The sequence below is a fragment of the Puma concolor genome, chromosome A1 (assembly GCF_028749965.1).
Source record: "Puma concolor isolate L17-30 chromosome A1, mPumCon1.1.hap2, whole genome shotgun sequence".
In the NCBI taxonomy this organism is placed as follows: Eukaryota; Metazoa; Chordata; class Mammalia; order Carnivora; family Felidae; genus Puma; species Puma concolor.
The window spans coordinates 217,245,648-217,266,302 of record NC_141667.1 but is presented as its reverse complement, the minus strand read 5'-3'; the positions used below and the strand labels follow the sequence as shown (position 1 = coordinate 217,266,302).

Below are 20,655 nucleotides of genomic sequence, written 5' to 3'. Positions count from 1 at the left end.
TATGTTCCAATACAGCATCTGTTATATTTTTTTCTACTTGACAAAAACATTTCTATCTCAGTGTTTCCTCACATTATGTTTTCATCTCAATTTTGAGTATAAATAGCCTCAAATCCTGAGCCATAGTACTAATGGAGGTATAACCTTGGAGTGTAATTGAATATAATTGAACAAATCATAATAACTCTCTTGTGATTGGAGTCAGTGCCCCTCATCCCTAAAATACGGCATTCACTGGTTGTGATCACACATAACATAGCATCGAAATTTATAGGTGAATTACCTACTGTGAGATGAAAAATTTTATTCACCTAAAGTAGGAAAATGAGTGGGATAAACTTGAAAAAATACAAATCCTGTTATATGCTTTTATGCTTAGATGGATATTTGTAAAATGAAGTCATTAAAGTTGATTACCTTAGAAGTGAGTTGGGAGATTATTCTAGAACATAATAGAAAATTATAGAATGACCAGAAACATCTCATAGTTTATTATATTTTATTTGCTGCAAATTTATACCTGTAAAGCATACTGTTGCATTTTGCTAACCTAGTGTTGTAAACTCAGTAAAGTGTGTGGATAACTGATTAGAAATATTAAACATACTCTGTAGTTTCAGGGTACTTTTCAGTTCACAGCTAACTCACTGGGTGACAAAGCCTAACCTAAGTAATTGAGAAAGATTGGTAAGATAAATATATGCTAGTGGTACCAGCAAAATATTTTTAAATTTCTTACAGCATTCTCTTTAAAATTGAGTTGGGATAGGGAGATGAATTGGGAGGTAGAGGGAGAATCAGCGGCAATTTTTCACATAAATGTAATTATTAATAAGTTTACAAGTCTTTTAAATTAATGAGTTTATTTAAGTAAAGAAATTACTACATCCTTTTGAAGTTAGTAAATTTGTCTGGATTTACTTCAAGTTTTATTATAAAAACATTAACATACAGAAGCAAAATTAATAAGTTAGCGGTACCTTTTGTCACATTTTAATTGTAATCTTATAACTTGTTTCGGTATTGCTGTTTTTACTGTGTTCTTGCGCTTAAAATTTCATTTTCCTTTTGGAATATTAAGAAATGTAGTTTTCTAAGGAAAAAAACACTCTTCAAATATTTTAGTGTGCACAGCCTCTTCCCCTTTGGTTTCACTTAAATGTCCCTCCCGTGTGCTCTTTGACATGAGATAAATCTTTCCGAAACAGGAGATGACGAATCCAAGTTAGATGATGCACATTCATTAGGATCTGGTGCTGGAGAAGGATATGAGCCAATCAGTGATGATGAACTAGATGAAATTCTAGCAGGTGATGCTGAAAAGAGGGAAGACCAACAGGATGAGGAGAAGATGCCAGGTAATCATTTACAAAGGTGGTTGAACGTAAAAATGACCTGATTTTTGGTATTAAGGCATTGCTAAGTAATGAAAGGCAGAATTTTTCTTTCTATGTTTTATTTGAGACTGAAAGGCCAATACAATGAAAATCACAGTCTGTATGTCAGCACACTTTTAAGTCGACATTGCCTATGCATTGGACAGGGTCTCTTTTCAAATAGTCAAATTCTAAGATTTCCGTTCCAGAAGTTGAAATTCATGTTATATAACTTGGAATCTAACCGAATACTGATTGCCCAGCAATGTTCTGGATGGTAGATGTATGGTACGGAGCTTCACGGTTGTGGTGCCACAAGCCAACTGCTGAAACGGTCATTCAAAATTTATAATTGTTGAAATTACATTTATGCAAGATCTATATACCTCTGTCAATTTTCTCAACTCAGTAATTATCTTCCCTTGTATAGTATAGAACCGTACACTCCGCCAGAGCTTATTCTGGTGTCCACAGCCTGAAGCAACGTCCCAGTTTGTCTGCTTGTTGTAATTTGTTTGAGGGAGAGAGAGCCCACACGCGTGGGGGAAGAGGCAGACAGAGGGGGGGGAAAGAGAATCAGTAGGCTCCAAGCCCAGAGCCCAGCGCGGGCTGGATCTCACCATGGTGGGATCAGGACCTGAGCTGAAATCAAGAGTCAGATGCTTAACCAACTGTACTACCTAGGCGCCCCGTTATAATTTTTTTTTTTATCATAGTGCGGGTCTTTGTTTTGTTGGGGAATGTAAAACGTTAAAATTTTATTTTGACTTAATTTGTTTTGTATTTCACAATTTTCTACTAATGTAGAAGGTACGTATATCTTTTTTTATTATATGTTATTAAATAGAACATTACTGTTCATTTTTTCAATTGTCCCTTGTCAGTAGATGGATTCTTTGTTTGCAGTATTAAATTTGGAGGAATACGCTTGGGTTTTGTTTGCTTGCCTGTTATCTTTTGGTGAGGTTTTTTGTTTGTGTTTTTTTTTTTTTTTTTTACTGGAAAGGTCCTTAGAGTCTAAATATTAGTCTTTATAGTAAAGCTCTCATTTTAAGACTGTTATTTTTCATTTAAAACACTTGTTACTTAATGCTTTCTATGTTTTGCAGTTTCTGTTTATCAAAAGATAACAAGAATGCTATTTCTTGATGTAAAAACAAAATCCCATTCTTAACTTTTTACAGATCCATTAGATGTGATAGATGTGGATTGGTCTGGTCTTATGCCAAAGCATCCAAAAGAACCACGAGAGCCTGGGGCTGCCCTCTTAAAATTCACACCTGGAGCTGTTATGCTAAGAGTGGGGATTTCTAAAAAGTTGGCAGGTGCTGAACTCTTCACCAAAGTCAAAGAAACTTGTCAGAGACTTTTAGAAAAACCCAAAGGTAATCCCATTCTACTTTGTGTAATGTCTGCTGCGACTTAATTGAGATGCCTTTGAAAAGGGTTCTTTGTTTTCACATAGCACTCCAAGTGTAGGAACTTTTTTTTTTTTTTTGAGGAATCACTTGATATTCAGTATTAAATCTTTTTCAGAAATTTAAAAAGGAATTTTGACTCTGCAAATTAAAGCAAAAAAGGTGCAGAAATAGCACAGTAAAGTTCTTAGTCGTGTTCCCAGAACTAACCAGAGCAGAGCCTGGAAAAGTGGGCTTCGTTCGTATCTAAACAAATTGGGTGTCAAGGCAACCCTTTCCCCTGGGAAATGGGGAGTTCTACCCATATGCAAATGCCTAGGTTGAGCCTTTAACAAAGGGGGTAGAAACTTGGTGTCTGTGCCAGATAATCTGGATTCCTAAATAGGCACACACACACCAGCTACTCTGTGTGTTAGTGTCACCATTTGTAAGCTGGGAATAGTTACCCCATCAACTTCATAAGATTGTTAGGAGCAGCAAATGAGGTTTAAGTAAAATACTAAGAATGATTCCTGACATGTGGTGACACTTAATAAATAGTGACTACTACTATTTAGTTTGAAAATAGTTTCATATTGATTTTAGACCTTATTGCAACAGCTTTTCATTACAACGGAAGGGGAATGACTGGGTGGTAAAAAGAAGGAAGAGATAAAATGTGAAAGCAACGACATTTAATTTTATATCATGTTTGTGAGAGTAAAGGTTTAAAAATTAAGATTTTTACTAATACAAAAATGGAAAAAAAAATTTTAATGTTTGAGAGCGAGAGCACGCGAGCAAGCGGGAGAGGGGCAGAGACAGAGGGGAAGAGAGATTCCCAAGCAGGCTCTGCACTGTCACAGCGGAGCCCAACATGGGGCTCCAACTCAGGAGCTGTGAGATCATGACCTGAGCTGAAATCAAGAGGCAGGCATTTTAACTGACTGAGCCACCCAGGCTCCCTGAAAAAAATTGTTTTATTACTTTCATGTTTTTTCTTTCAACTGTTAGCATAAGCAGCAAAAGTCTTGATTTTAACACATCCCAATAAATATAGAATGAAACACATGCGTGAAACATATAAATTATTATGATTGTGAATATGTGTTAACTTGACAAATGACTGAACTCCTAGGTTCCTGCCCCCGCTTTCTACCTTGTTTGGTTGGCTCTTTGACCTTAAGCAGGTAACTCCTGTGGGTATTAAATAATGGAATGAAAGCCCTAAGGTCTCACCCACCTCTAAAGCAGTTTGCTCCTATGACTTTGCTACCTAGGAAATATAGTTTGGCCATAACCTGATGACATACATCGTAAAGGGGGGTTAATTGTTGCTCACCAATCAGACCTCTCCTAATTAGAGAACAAGAGAACTGATTCAGGATGCTGAATATACGTTTCCTAAGGAATGGGACTTTGTATACTGCTGTATCCATTGTATAATGACCTGTTCTTACTGATTATGCTATTATCTAGAACAGTGTCTGACACACAGTTTCAAGAAGTATTTGTAAAATAATTGGTACTGATTTTTTCTATCCTATTCAGTCTATTTCAGTGTCCCAGTACTGAAGAAAGTATATCCCTATCCCATTTGTAATTTTAAAAACACTGTAAACTTTATAAGTAAACCGAAACTTAAATTGCCTTTGCCTAAGTTTTCTGTGTGGAGTGTGATAGATTAAAAACAAGTAAGGCGGGACCTGTCTGGCTCAGTCGGTAGAGACTGCAACTCTTGATGTCAGGGTGGTGAGTTCGAGCCCCGTGTTGGGCACAGAAATTACTTAAAAAAAAAAAAAAGTCTCTTGAATAATTTTGTGGTAATCATTTCAAAACCACGAAGAGACTGGAAGTTTGGGCGTGTTATACTTTCTAGGGAGGTGCGCAAGTGTGTGTTTTGTATTCTTTTGTTAAAGAAGAGAACGATAAGGATTCCAATAAAAAGAAATTTGTCATCATGACCATTGTTCCAGGAAGAAGGTGGGCTCAGTGCACATTTCTTCTGTATTTGTATCTACAGTGGAATGGTAGTTAATATTTTGGGGGGTTTTAGGTTTTTTTAATACTACGTGTGTCTATGTCACTGCTTGCCTGAAGCATAGTTCTATCTGAATCACCTGAGGGACTGCCTTTTTCCCATTTAGGTATCCTGATCCAACTGTGGAGATTCTGTAGATGCAGTGGTAGAACCCTGGCACTGTATTTTAGAAAGCTCCTCAGATGATTCCGATAGACACTGAAGTTTGCAAACTGGTTTTGAGTTTTTTCTTTATTTACACTTGTCTTACATTCTGTACCTTTTGACAGGTATATGACCTGTTGACTAGATATATTACATGAGACTAGTTTCTTGTTAATTCTCTAATCTCACTGTGCTTTGCAGTTCAGGAAATGGAAGTGAAACAGTCAGATGTGTCTGTTGTGTTTTTACTAGGTGATATTTACCATTTTCCTTTGTGGACTCTAACAATAACCTGTTTGATTATGTTGTCATAGAAGCAGTATCTGGTAGCTGTTGGTACTTCTGGCCAGCTTGTAGAATGCTAGCTGTGAAGTTTTACTGTGTTATATTTTTGGATTACTGACTGGCCCTGTTCTGTTATTTTGACTTCTTATTTAACCCAACCTCTTTATTTTCCATCAAACTTTATAAAAATAGAAGAATTAAGGAGAGATTTAAGTGTTTCCTCCCTGCCTTTGCATGTTGTAACTTAAGACTAAGTGATTTTTATTTATACATTGTTTTCACAGTGACCAAATCTACGATAAAATTTGCTGGTTGTCTTAATACCTAATCATCACTTACCTGATTTTTTTTTTTAAGAGATCACAAAAGGTAGTCATATTACTGCAGTTGAATGCTGCTATAATAAAGTCCTGAAATCTATTCCGGGACTTTATGCGATAGTTGATGGTAAACAATATACTGAATTCGATTTCACTAATTCTAACTTCCAACCTTTCTTCCCAGTAATAGACAGTAATCAGTGTCTAAATCCTTTCCCCCTAGGCTACTTGTCTTACACCTTCAAGTGGCTATCTGAATATTTATTTTTGTTTGAGATTAGCAACATAACCACATGTTCAAGATCTTTCACAGAAAATATGTTGCCTCTTGTATGTTTTAATTGCAGTATGGTTGGCACACGGTGTTACCATCGGTGTCAGTTGTACAGCACAGTGATTCACCAACTCTGAGGTTATGCTCTGCTCACCCTAAGTATAGCTGCCATCTGTCACCATGCACTGTTACAATACCATTCACTGCATTCCCTGCGTTGTACCTTTTATTCCTGTGGTTTATTTATTCCATTACTGGCATACCTTTTAGCTCATCCCCCACCCTTCTCCCATCTGGAAACCATCAGTTTGTTCTCTGTATTCATTTGTCAGTTTCTGCTTTGTTTTTTTAGATTGCACATTCTAGCTTGATATCTGGGATGGTGATCCCTCTAACACTGTTCTTTTTCCGCCAAGATTGCTTTGTCTATTTGGGGTCTTGTGTGGTTCATACAAATAGTAAGATTGTTTATTCTAGTTTTGTGGACATTATTGGTATTTTGATAGCAGTTGCATTGTGTCTGTAGAGTGCTTTCGGTAGTGTGGACATTTTAACAATATTCTTCCAATCCATCAGCGTGGTGTGTGTTTGCATTTGTTTGTATCTTCAGTTTCTTTCATCAGTGTTTTATAGTTTTCAGAGTAAAGGTCTTTCACCTCTGTGGTTAAGTTTATTCCTAGGTATTTTATTATTTTGGGTACAATTTTAAGCAGCGTTGTTTTCTTAATTTCTCTGTTAGAGTACAGAAATGCAACCGATTTCTGGAAATTAACTTTGTTTCTTGTAACTTTACAGAATTCGTTTATTACCTCTAGGAGTTTTTTGGTGGAGTCTTTAGGGTTTTCTGTGTACTGTATCATGCCATCTGCAAACAGTGACAGTTTTACTACTTTCTACCAATTGGGATGCCTTTTATTTCTTTTTCCGGTCTGTGGCTAGAACTTCCAGTACCGTGCTGAATAAAAGTGGCAAGAGTGGGCATCCTTGTCTTGTTCCTGATCCTAGAGGGAAAGCTCTCAGTTTTTCATCGAGTATGAAGTTAGCTGTGGGTTGCTCCTATATGGCCTTTTTAATGTTCTGGTACGTTCCCTCTAAACCCACTTTGTTGAGTTTTTATCGTGAGCAGCTGTTCAGTTTTGTCAAATGCTTTTTCCTCCCCCATGAGGTAATACGATTTTATCCTTAGTTTGGTTAATGTGGTATATCCTATTGATTGATTTGCATATTGAACCATCTTGGAGCTCTGGAATTAATCCCCCTGAATTGTGGTGAACGGTCCTTTTAATGTGTTGTTGAATGTTGTTTCCTAATATTTTGTTGAGGACTTTTACATCTGTGTTCATCAGAAATATTAGCCTATGGTTTTGTTGTTTTGTGGTGTCTTTGTCTGGTTTTGATATCAGGGTAATGCTAGCCTCATAGAGTGTATTGGGAAGCTTTCCTTCCTTTTTGGGGGGAATAGTTTGAGGTGACATGGTATTAACTTATTAACAAGCGTTTGATAGAATTCACCTGGTTCTAGACTTTTGGTTGGGAGTTTTTGATTATGACTTCAGTTTTGTTACTAGCAATTGGTCTGTTCAGAATCCTATTTCTTCTAGGTTGTCCAAATTGTTGGCATATAATTTTTCATAGTACTCTGTTATCCTTTGTATTTCTGTAATGTTTCTTGTTACTTCTCATTTCTGTTATATTTATTTGTCATTTTTTTTCTTGATGACTCTCAGTTTTGTTTCTCTCTTACGGAGAACCAGCCTTTGGTTTCATTCATCTTTTCTATAGATTTTTTTTAGTCTCTGTCATTGCCGTGATATTTATGATTCTCACTTCTACTCACCTTGGGCATCGTTCTTTCTCTAATTCCTTTAGGTGCAAGGTTGGATTGAGATTTTTGTTTCTTAACATAGCCCTGTGTTGCTATAAGTTTCCCTCTGAGAACTGCTTTTGCTGTGTCCCCAAGATGCTGGACTGTTGTGTTTTTATTTTCATTTGTCTCCATGTATTTTTTTTTTCCTCTTTCATTTCTTTGTTAACCCATTAGTTGTTTTTAGTAGCATGTTTAGCCTTTATGTGTTTGTGGGTTTTTTCTTGCTTTTTGTTTTTGTAATTAATTTCTAGTTTTATACTTTCATGTTCTGAAAAGATGCAGGATAGGATTTCAGTTCTCTTAAATGCATTGAGACGTGTTTTGTGACCTAATAAGGTATATATGCCTTTAATATAAAATAATTTTCACCAGCATGATGATAAACTTAATGGAATATGTAAGCAGCCAGCAACACTTTCCTATTTTAGGAAAACTTAATGCCTGTTTGTTTTTATTGAAAGATGCAGACAGTCTTTTTGAACATGAACTGGGGGCTCTCAACATGGCTGCATTACTACGAAAAGAAGAGCGAGCAAGTCTTCTTAGTAATCTTGGGCCCTGTTGTAAAGCGTTATGCTTCAGACGGGATTCAGCAATCCGGAAGCAGCTTGTTAAAAATGAGAAGGTACTGTTTCCTTGGAAAGTATGGATGGTATATTTTTCATTTGATTGCTTTAAGGTGAGATTAAGGTCTCGTTATCTGCTTTTAGGAGTTTGGTTTCCTAGTCTTTTACACACGGAGAAAGAAGAATTCTATTTTGTAATGGTTTTCATTTTACTTCAAGAGTATTGATGAACGTTTGTGTCGAATAGCAATGTTATTCAAAATTTGATGCATAAAGAGTTTTAAATAGTCTCTTTCTGTGAAACGTTTCCATTTGTGAAAAGTTTCTCTAAGTAAATTTCTAGTATGTTCTATTATCTAAACTGAACATCAGAGAAAAAAAGTTTCCAGACACAGAGTGGTGAGGCTATTTCTAGGAAGAAATAGTGTCTGTGAGAATGTACCAAGCCAGAAGAAAGGAAATAAATACAGGTGAGTGTATGTAAGCATTTACTTAAGAAGAATAAAATAAAACATAAAATAGAAATTAGATTTGGAAGAGATCTGATCATGAGAAATTGAAAATGTCTAAACTTTAAAAAGCCTAAGAGAGTTGGTTTAAAAGGTTAGAGAAACTTTCATTAGCTTTTTACCTGGGGACACTTAAAACAACATTGCTTAAAGAAAAAGATTCGCATTTGCAGAAGAAATTAAATTCATGAAAAACAGAGGGATGAACTCAACTGCAGCGATTAAAATGGAAACAGATACAAGGAATAGGAAGCTTTTAAAGTCTTCCCTAGTTAAAGGCCTGGCTCAGAGTCACTCCTGACAGAGTTGCTACAATCATTCTCTGCACTCCCATTTCATGTACTTCATGTACTACTTAGTTTTCTCCTCATGCTGTTGCCTAGGTGCCCATTTCTCCTTGCAGCTTTTCTCAGCTGGAAATGTCCCTACGAGAATCGAGTCCTAGTTAGCCTTGAAGCACGTATGTAATGGGTCAGCTTCGCTTATAAGTGTCTACAGTGGTACGACTTGCTTCCATCCTCAGGCGTTGAAGTTGAAAATTTTTCTGTTTGCTCAAGGAGAGGACTTGGGTTGAAAAAGGCTGCATGTTTTGCAGTCTCACCAGAATCCTGCCTCCTTTTCATAAAAAATATATTGTAACATTCCCCGGTTCCTCCTCTAATATGCCATAGTGCCTCTCAGAAATTGTGACAACCAGAAACGCCCTTGCAGAATTCTCCTTGAGAGCCATTGTCAAAACCTTGTAATCCTTCAGTACAGGGCACAGACCATTAACTAGCATGTGACATAAAAAGTTATAGTGGCACAGTATTAATGTCTTAAATGATCCACCTGAAGAAAGCATTGTGAGCTTTTCTGATTGCTCAGCGTTAAAAATTTTCACACAAAACCTGAAGAGACCCAACTGAAGAAAAATTAATTTCAGATATAAGAGAGCCTCGTGAAAGATGTTAAGAAAAAAAGAAACCTCTTTAAAATATATAGGACTGTAAAAGCAAAATACAGAATAGGACCACTCATCAAGGAAAATGGTACTTCTTATCAGATGATGAAAAAAAGTGGAAAGCCAGTGAACTCCTATTTTGGCATGGTCTTTAGAGAATGATTTTTAAAATATATAAATTATACTATCAGAAAAGATAGTTTAAGGCTACCAAGAGAACACTTAGCTGCTTTAAATGAGCTGAAGTCTCATTTGAGTATTGTAGTATTAAAAGAATGTATAGAACTGGTAGCAAGCAGAAGGAAGGAAGGAATACCACAAGAAGTTAATAGAAAAATTCTGAAGAGATGAAAAAAACTAATCCAAGTCTCATAGATATTAAAAGGATAATACTGTAAACAGCTCTATGCACATAAATTCGACAGTTTAGGAGAAATGGATCAATTGCTCTAAAATCCACAAGCATCTTTGAATCGTCTGTGTCGGTTTGCTTTGGTCTGGTTTTTATTGGAAAAGAAGCCTCCACTCTCATATGGTTTCCCTGGCAAAATCTACCAAATGTTTAAGTTAGAAATAACACCAATTCTACATAATTTCTTCCAGAAAATTGAAGAGACAGGAATCCTTCCCCACTCATTTTACGAGGACAACAACTACTCGGATATCAAAACCAGAGTAAGACATCACAAGAAAACTGCCGATCTGTATCACTCATGAGCATACACATAAAAAATCCTCAAAACTTGTAAATCAAATCCAGCAATATATAAAAGGAGTACTGCACCATGACCAAATACCATTTATCCTCAGAGTGAAAGGCTGGTTTAATATGCTAGTTTAGTATTCTAAAATTATTCAGTGTAATCCACATATTGACAGACCAAGAAGAAAAAATACCTAATCCTGTCAATTGATGCAGAAAAAAACATTTGAGAAAAATCAGCATTCCTATGCAATAAAAATTCTTAGTAAGCTGGAATAAGAGTCTTGACTCGCATCTCCAAAAACCTGTAGCTAACATCGTACTTAAGGGTAAAAGTTTGAAATATTTCCCGGAGAGGTCAGAACGAGGCAAGGCTGTCCATTCTCACTACCCCTATTCCACATTTTACTGGGAGTTCTAGCCAGTTCAATAAGAAAAGGAAGTAGAAGGCATACAGATTAGAAAAGAAGAGGTAAAACTGTATTTACAGACAAGATGATTGCCTACGTGAAAGTTTTCAAGGAATTTATCAGAAACACTCTCAGAACTTAAGAGTGTAACAAGGCCACAGGATACAGAGCATGCGCAAAGCAATTGGATTTCCATATACTAACAGTGTATAGAAGCACCTGGGAACTGAAAGGTAGGAAATACTTTTTAGTGGCTCCCCAGCAGAAAGTACTTAGATACAAATCTAACAGAACATGGTGCAGGGTCTGTGTGCTGAGAATTATGAGACCCTGACATAAAAAATCAAAGATGACCTGAATAATGGAGATGTACATCTTGTTCATGGATTGGAAGACTCAATATAGTTAAGATTGTAATTTTCCCCAAATGGATCTGCAGATTTAACACAATCCAGCAAAACTGCAGCAGTGTTTTTTTTTTTAAGATAACAGATTCTCAAGTTTACATGGAAAGTCAAAGCAACTAGAATACACAGAATAGTTGTTTAAAAAGATGAATACAGTTGAAGGACTCAAAGTTCCCAGTTTTAAGACTGCCTGTAAAGCCACAGTACTCAGGATAATGTGGTCCTGGTACCAGGGATGACACACACCAAAACCAATGGTACAGAGTCCAGAAATAAACCCATAAACCCACACAAGTAGGACTAATCTACCGGGGGGGGGGGTGTTTAAAAATGGGTTGTTTTTTTAATTGAACTTTTTATTTTGACATACCTGTTCTTCATCAAAATGGACAACTTCTGTGAAAGAGATGAAGACTGAAAAGACAAGGATACTGAGAGAAAATATCTGGACACCACTTTTTGGGGAAAGGACTCTGAAAAGTTAACAGTAAAAAAAAAAAAAAAAAAGCAATCCAATTTTTTTAAACGGGCAACACTTGAATGGACAGTTCACCAAAGAGGATATGTTAATAAGCCCATGAGAAGATGTTTAACATTTTGAGCCATTAACAAATGCAGATTAAAAATTAAATGAGATACCATTGTGAACCTGTTACGGTAGCTAAAAACCAACCGCAACAAACCCCGTAGCAAGGATGTAGAGCAGTTGGAACTACCACGTGTTACCGGTGAGAATGCAAAATGGTACACCACGTGGGAACACAGTGTGGTTGGTTGGTGAAATGAATATTCACTATATGACCCAGTAATCCCTATTGCCAGGTTTTTACCTTCGAAAAATGAAAACTTACATTCATATAAAAACCTGTCCACAGTAGCTTATAGCAGGTCTATTCATAATCTCCAAAAACTGGAAACAACCCCAGTGTTCTTTACGTAGCTAATTGATAAACTAGGACACATCTGTATAACTGGTTACTAATTTATAAGAAAAAATAGCCAAACTGTCAGTAAGTACTATCAACAATATGGATTAATCTCAAAAACACGATACTGAAAGAAACAAGTCTCTACAGATCATATAGTGTAGGATTCCATTTATTTGATGTTCTGGAAACAGCAAAGCAATCACAGAGACCCTATCACTGATTGCCAGGGGTTAGAGTTGGGGAGAGGGTGTGAACACAAAGGGAGTTTTCTGAATGATGAAACTTCTCTATTCTGATTGTGGTCATGGTTATGTGAATCAGTACCCAAGTGTAAACACGAGGTATGCATAAAAAGTCAGTTTTCTGTATCACAACATGTATATTTTTCAACACACATGTAATCGAGGAACACTGTTCTTTTAAGGATCCTAGAAAGAAGAGAAATGGCAGAATGCCCAAGATAGTCAAATCTTACCTTCTTTCATTTATGAACACACTTGGAGAACATTTAACAAAATTTTATGACAACTTCCAAGAATGCTAATGTAGCTTTAAATTACAGTAATAGAGATAAGCATTTTAACAGAAGGGCAGTAGTACTTTCTCAGTGGACTGCAGTGATCAGCTGTCTTCTAGAGAATTTGTTCACTCCTAGAGCCCACGTTCTACAGAGAGTATGAACAGGGGAGGGTCAGAGAGAGGGAGACACAGAATCTGAAGCAGGCTCCAGGCCCTGAGCTGTCAGCACAGAGCCTGACGCGGGGCTCGAACTCACGGACCGTGAGAACATGACCTGAGCCGAAGTCAGACGCTTAACCGACTGAGCCACCCAGGCGCCCCTCATCTTTTAAAATTTGTTTTTGTTTTCTTCAAATAGGGCACCGTGAAACAGGCTTACACAAGTGCTCCAGTGGTAGACAATGAATTACTGCGATTGAGTCTTCGGTTATTTAAGAAGAAGACTGCTTGTCATGCCCCAGGACACGAGAAGACTGAAGATAATAAACTCTCGCAGTCCACTGTCCAGCAGGAACTGTGTGTGTCTTAGGACTGAAGTTAAATGACATTTTTGGTACTCTCTTCCTTCAAGATTACACATTCTTTCTCAGAGTTCTTTGGTTTGACAAACATTATTCATAACAAAGGCAGAAAAGATTTGTCAGCCATGGTAAAAGGGTGAAGAACAACTTTGATCTAAAGTTTAAAGACACTAGTTTTGGCTAACTTAAGGTTTTACATAGATTTTTACACAGTACTTGATATTCATGTGAAATAATGTGAAAACATCTAGATTTAGTTTATTCTGTACTTTTTGTTAAAACTGAAGATTTTGGAAAAACGGTTGCCACTGCTCATGCAGCCTATGAATATTTTTTATGAAATGGAGCCACTGACTTATGTTCTGGATCATCCCTACAGAAATAGATTTTATTCAGAAACGTTGTGTTCACAGAAGGAATGCACACTGCAGTGCAGAGCTCTTGAAGGCGGATGCTGGTCCTGCGTGCTGTGTTTGGGGGCAGACCTCCAGCAGGAGGTAGCCAAAGTACTTTTTTCCTTTCTAAAGTTCGGAAAAAAAAAATTTTACTAATGGGTCTGTTTGTTTTTTTAATACATGTGCGTTGTTACAATGTATATTGGATGTCTTTGGATTCTAAATGGTTTTGTTATCAGAAAATGTCTACTGTTTTTATTTTTAATAAATGTACCTTTCCTTGTTCTAGATTTACTTTGCTCTTCATTGATCTTATTCCCAATGTTCTGAGACATTTGTCATCAACATTGCATATTTCATATTTCACATTTTACTGCTCAATAATGCAGTAGGAGTTGAGGAGAGACTTCAAATACAGGTCAGTAATACTTGAAACAAACCAAGAGTGAACAAACCTATGTCATCTGAACTTTAAAATCCTACCGTCGAATTTTTCAGGGCTATCATCTTCGATTACATTGAACTGTCTAGCCTGTAATATGTAAGATGACTTAATTTTTTTAAATTACCATCTGTTTTATTCTGTGTATATTTCTGTAACTCATGAAGAGGAGTCTTAGAAGGATTTGAAATGCACTCCAAGCTGCAGAACGTGTGGGCAGACAACAATAATAAAGGAAACCAGTCAAAATTATAATTTTTTTCATTGGCTCTCTCAGGTTTTTGCTCAGACTGTAATCGGTTACCTGTGTCAGTAGTTTTGTATCCTCTAAAGGTAACAGTGTTACTGATGTAAAATTCCTGCTCATTTCAAGAAATGTTCATTGTACCCTTAAGATACTGACCCAGCAAAGGAAATGGTATTATTTTCAAATGACTTTGAAAGCATGTATAAGAAAATGGCAAGGGGGGGGGGGGGCGGGGGGAGGATGGGAGTGTCACTAGATTTTCCTGGTGTCTGTTTCCTTTTCTAATTGGTAGATATTTTGAATAAAGAAGAAATTCCTTACTGACCCTGGAGAATAAATATCCTTTAAAACACCAACTTCCTAACTATAGTAGATATTATTTGCTATAGCACAAACAGTTCAAGTCCTAGAACTTCTGTTTCCCAGAAATGTGGAATATAACAGAAAATAATGGTTTTCTTTAGGAATGTTCCACAGGTTATTTATTTACAGAATGAAAACTGTACTTAAATTTGCCATACAGTGTGTCGCCTTTTAGGATTTGAGCATCTTTTTGGTATGAAAGAAAATTTTAGAGCTCTTCCTCTGCACACTTAGCCACAGCATTCAGAGCTGTTAAGTGAGAATGTACTGTTAAGTCTCCATTTTTTTAATCCAAATAGTCTACATAGTGCCAAGCATACACCCTTAGAGTTCTTTTTTACCGAGCTTTCCGTAAAAGCTCTTGGATGCCAGTTAAAGTCTCAATGAAAGCAGTCGTCCTGAAAGCAGCTGCTCGGCTAGAACTGCTTTGCTTCTACAGTTGAACGTGTGTTGCCTTCTAAGTGATGGGTCAAGTTTGTCCATTTGCCATAACCCCACAACTGGACTCCAGCTGCTGGTAATAAATTGGCAAGAGAACGTGTGCAATCCAAAATAAATGAGAGTAAACACCTATTACTGAGTCAGTTCGGGTTTTTTGGCAGCTATCCTAACCATTTCTTAGAGGATTGTACTGACTGATAATAAATAACTTTGTGTTCCATAAACATTTTGTAACTATCCCCACCTTGTTCGTTGATATGCTGCAAAATCTAACTTGTCATGTCTCTTTGTTCTGTAACTGCATGCTATCTTCCTTATCCTGCCTACTCCACAACTACATTAGGATTTTATGACCTTTCTTTATTAACTTGACATTTTTTGCCATTGGCAGAATATCTCACATTGTTTCTTACCATCCAGTTGGGTAAAGATTGTATGGTCAGTGATGCTTTTAAGTCTCAGAAAGAAGAGCCAGCATCTGAACCTCAACTGGTTATTTTAAAGGGTATGTGGTTTCTAGTTGAAGATGGTAATACAAGGTGGACCCTAAATTCAACCTCCTCCCACAGATCTACAGCTGTGTACAAAGCAATTTTCTCTGAAAACCAAAAGCTACACATTGAGCAAAAAAAACAACGACAACACCAACCAACAAAACATACTGAAGCAAGTATGAGAGGCTGAGATAAATCCCATCCTCCGAATGGAGACCCACAATCGAGAAGGAACACCCAACCCTGAGCCTCTCCCAAAGGAGTGAAGAATTTGAACTCCATATCTTGCATCTGACTTTTAAGACCTGCACCTGAGAGACAAGCCCACAAAGCATCTAGCTTTGAAAGGCAATGGGGTTTTATCCATGAGACCCCCAAAGGGTGCAGATGGATTCACCCATCCCTGGGCCCACTGCAGAGGCAGCTGTCTGAAAAGGGTCCAGACTTTCCACAAAAAAGCCTTGTTTATCTTAAAGTGTTGGCCTAATTTAAAACACATCTAGGGGCCTACTGAAATAACCCCCAACAATGGAGGCCAGCTCTGCCTCATCCCAGCTCACTGGTATCTGCAATTTGTACACTCATCTGGCATCCCAGCCTCTGTGACTGCTGCTCAGAGGACACCTCTTTGATGCTTGGCTCTGGTGGCCAGTGGGGCTTACTGGGGAACCGTCAGGGTTGTTACAGGGTTTTTAACTGCCCCCCCCCCCCCAGGGCACAGCAAGGAGACAATAGCACCCCATCTTTATGTGTAAGTGGCCTGTTAGCTTTTCTTTTGTAACTGTGGCCTGAGGGCAGTCTTCTAATTAAACATGTTTGAGGCCAAATGTAATCCTTGGCTGAGACCTGGCGGGGGGGGGGGGGGGGGGGGGGGGGGGGGGATGTGGAGGTAATGCTGTCCTAAGGCTCTTCCACAGCCATGCTCGTGGCCACTGGTATCACCCCTAGAGGAGCTTGTACGTGTGTCTGGTGCCCTGTTTCGTGTGGCTGTGACCCAGGGACGCCCCTTGATTGCCTGGCTCCGATGGCCAGAGGGGCTTGCAGTCCTGGGTCCCATAGGGCTACAGCAAATGGCAGAACGGATCACACTTACCCGCCCCGGGCACTGTGCAGAGACAGCAGTCTGAAACACATGCCAAGTCTTTCTGTGCAAGAGGCATATTTGCTTGTCTTGGAACTTCAACCTAAGGGACAAGCCTTGGGTTTGTTGCATGTCTTGGGGCCAACTTCGGTGTTTTCTGGGGATGGAGACCTGTGGTTGCCACATGTGCCCTCTACCTTTCACTTGCTCCAACTGGTGGGTATCTCTGAGTACAGCTTGTGTACATATCTAGTGCCCTGACTTTTGTGACTGCTGCCCAAAGGACATCCATTTACAGCCTGGTTTTGGTGGCCAAGAGGCTTGTGTTTACAGGTTCAAGAGACTAGCAAAGAAACAGTTCTTACCTGGCTGCCCGCCACCACCACCACCACCACCACGGATCAGTGCAGAGGGAGGAGACAGAAAACCTGATCTCCCAGTCTTCTCCAGAAAGAGGTATATTTACATTCTTTAAGAGCTGTGGCCTTAGAGTCTGGTTCCCAATCAGCCTAAATCTAAGTGCTGCTAAAATCTCCCCATTTGGGACTCTGGTAGATCTTAGAATACCCTCAATTACTGGGAACCACTAAAAACAAAGTAGGCTGCTTGGCAAGTCACAAATGTTTGAGAGAATCGAGCTAGGGCAGGGTTGAACAGTAGGTTTCATCTACACAAGACCAATCCTTCAAGGTGGGGAGGGAGTGACTTTTATCTGTGCATAGAAACCAACATAGAAAGTCAAGGAAAATGAAGGAACAGAAGAATATGTTCCCAATGAAAGAACAAGTTAAACCCTCAGAAGGAGAATTTAAGGAAATGGAGGTAAGTGATTTCCCTCTGATAGAGTTCAAAACAATGGTCATAAAGATACTGAGCTCAGGAGAAGAATGGACCAAAAATGGAAAATTTCAACAAGGAGATAGAAAATATAGGAAAGTAGCAAACAGAAGTCACAGAGCTGAAGAATACAATAACTGAACTAAAAAAAAATACAATAGAGGGGTTCAAAAGTGGAATAGATGGAGAAGAAAGGATCAAGGGGCAGTAAAACTCATCCAATAAGAGCAGCAAAAAGAAAAAATTAAGATAGCTTTAGGAACTATGGGATGTTAAGGAGACCAACATTCATACTGTAGGAGTCCCAGAGGAGAAGAGAGAAAGAAGACTTTTTTTGAAGAAATGATGACTGAAAATTTCCCTATCCTGGGGAAGGAAACAGACATACAGATTCAGAAGTCCCAGAGAGTTCCAAAAAGGAACCCAAAGAGACCCACACTGAGACACATTATAATTAGTGTCAAAAGTTAAAGACAAGGAAAGAGTCTCAAAAGAAGAAAAACATGTATAAGGAACCCATGTAAGTCTAAAGCAGATTTTCCAGCAGGAATTTTGTAGGCCAGAAGAGATTGGTGCAATATATTCAAAGTAACAACAACAACAACAACAAAAACTGTCAAGCAATATAAGAATATTCTACCCAGCAGGGGGGTTCTGACCCAAGATGGTGACATCGAAAGATCCTGAACTCACCAAATTACACCTGTGTACAGGGCAGTTACTCCTAAATAAGACCAGAGGGCCAGCTGAACAGCTTCTGCACAAGAAAAGAACAGTGAAAGAGAACAGCAAGAGAGATGGGGACAGGGTAAGGAAGGGAACCCCACCCCCCATCCCTGATGCAGTGAACGGCAGTGGGGAAGGAAAGTACTGAAGGACCTGGAACAGATTCCCCTCTCCTTAGGCAAGAAAAACAAAACAAAAAAATATGGTTTAGAAACAGCATATAGAAGAGCCAGTCCTCGAACCCCGCCAAATGGTAAGGGAGCCTCTGGACATCTTTCTGGAGGTGATGAACTGACAGACACAATGTATGCAGTATCTCCACGTCAAAAGCACAGACCAGTGTAAAGTCCAGGCACCCTAACCAGGGAGCCCCAGGCCCTTAGCTATCAGCAGCTTCAGCCATCCCAGCAAGGCAGCTAGCTACAGGGCCATGCACCCTGGGACACCCCTGGTTAGTGCTTATTACAGCTCCAGTCTTTGTGCCAAGGTGACACAGGAGTACTCCAGACCCACACCACTGGACTTTCAGACAACTTGCTAGGGTACCTCTGGTGTAGAGTGCTCCCAAGTGACCTCTGGTTTAGAACCAGCTGCCTTGCCAGGGTTCCCCCTGCACAGCATCCCTGGGAACCCCTGGCCCATACCTGCACCAGTTTCAGCCACCGGCAAGAGCACACTCCCTACGTGGAGCACTCTGGCACACCCTCCACCTGCAACTGCCTCTGCTGCAGTTACATGGCAAGCACACTCCCTGAATGAGCACCCTGGGACACCCTGGTATGCACCCAATTCAGTTTCAGCTGTCCTGCCACTTTACCCTCACTGTGGAGAGTCCTGGGACAACCTGGTTTGCAAACACTTCAGCTTCAGCTGTCCTGCCAGGGCACATTTTGCATGGAGATCCCACAGACCACAGAGGCTTGCACCCACTTTAGCTTTAGCTGTCCTGACAGGGCACCCAATGCAAGACCCCTGAGACCACTGATCCACGATGCCCACAAGGTCCAGCCAGCCAGCACAAGTCACCAAGCACAGTCTACACAGGGGACCCCCATACACAAGACCATTCCTTCAAGTTTAAGAGAAGTAGCTATTCTACCTAACCCATAGAAAAACACAGAAAGTCAAGCAAAATGGGGAGACAGAGGAATATGCTCCAAAACAATGAGCAAGACAGTACCTCAGAAGAAGAATGAAAGAAAACAAAGATTACATGCCTAATAAAGAATTGAAAGTGATGATCATCAAGTTGCTCATCAAGCTAGAGAGAGGAGAAAAACTCAGACCTTTGATAGAGATAGAAAATATAAAAAAGAACCAGAGTTGAAGAATACAACAAATGAAATAAAAATACACTAGAGGGAATCAACAGATCAGCAGATGCAAAAGAACGTATCAGTGATCTGAAAGACAGGGTAATGGAAATACCCCAGCTGAACAGCAAAACGAAAAAAGTATTTTAAAAATGAGGAAAGGTTAAGGGATCTCTTGGACAACATCAAGCCAACATTTGCATTACAGGGGTCTCAAAAGAAGAAGAGAAAGAAAGGGGCAGAAAACTTAAGGAAATAATAGAAAAAAAACAAGCAAACAAAAAACTCTCTAACCTAGGGAAAACAATAGATATCCAGGTTCAGAGTTCCAAACAAGATGAACTCAAAGTCCACAGCACAACACATAATAATTAAAATGTCAAAAGTTAAAGATAAGAGAATTTTAAAAGCAGCAAGAGAGAAACAAAAAATTATGTACAGGGGAAACCCTATAAGGCTATCAGCTGATTTTTTTTTCAGCAAAAACTTTGCAGGGAGGGGCATGATATATTAAAAGTAATGAAAGGAAAAAAACCTACAACCAAAAATACATGGCAAGATTATTATTCAGATTTGAAGGAGAGATTAAGAGTTTTTCAGACAAAAAATAAAGGAGTTAATCACCCTAGTTCAGACATACAAGAATTGTTAAAGACAGTTGTTTAAGTGGAGAAGGAAGAACCATAACCAGACAAAAAAATGTTAATAGAAAGGTAAAATATGACAGCATACATACAAAATGTGGAGAATTTAAAAGAAGTTTCTTGATTTTTTTTTTTAGAATGTTTCTGAATTTAAATGATCATCAACTTGGGGCGCCTGGGTGGCGCAGTCGGTTAAGCGTCCGACTTCAGCCAAGTCACGATCTCGCGGTCCGTGAGTTCGAGCCCCGCGTCAGGCTCTGGGCTGATGGCTCAGAGCCTGGAGCCTGTTTCCGATTCTGTGTCTCCCTCTCTCTCTGCCCCTCCCCCGTTCATGCTCTGTCTCTCTCTGTCTCAAAAATAAATAAACATTAAAAAAAAAAAATTTAAATGATCATCAACTTAATATAGGCTGCTGTATACTTAGGATGTTATATATGAACCTCATGGTAACCACAAACCCA

The 20,655-nt window shown here is 38.8% G+C and overlaps 1 protein-coding gene across 9 annotated transcripts in view; it reads left to right on the top strand.

Annotated features, from left to right (window-relative positions):
- Positions 1–15,231, top strand: part of ZC3H13 (zinc finger CCCH-type containing 13) — a 98,160-nt gene extending 82,929 nt beyond the window's left edge. For all 9 annotated transcript variants that reach the window (XM_086711827.1, XM_086711825.1, XM_086711822.1 and 6 more), the window contains 4 exons: positions 1,209–1,358; positions 2,561–2,761; positions 8,166–8,329; positions 13,049–15,231. In XM_086711827.1, coding sequence (XP_086567953.1) covers positions 1,209–1,358; positions 2,561–2,761; positions 8,166–8,329; positions 13,049–13,219 — 686 coding nt within the window. In that variant the 3' untranslated portion in view covers positions 13,220–15,231. The remainder of the gene's footprint in view (positions 1–1,208; positions 1,359–2,560; positions 2,762–8,165; positions 8,330–13,048) is intronic.
- The last annotated feature ends 5,424 nt before the right edge of the window (positions 15,232–20,655 follow it).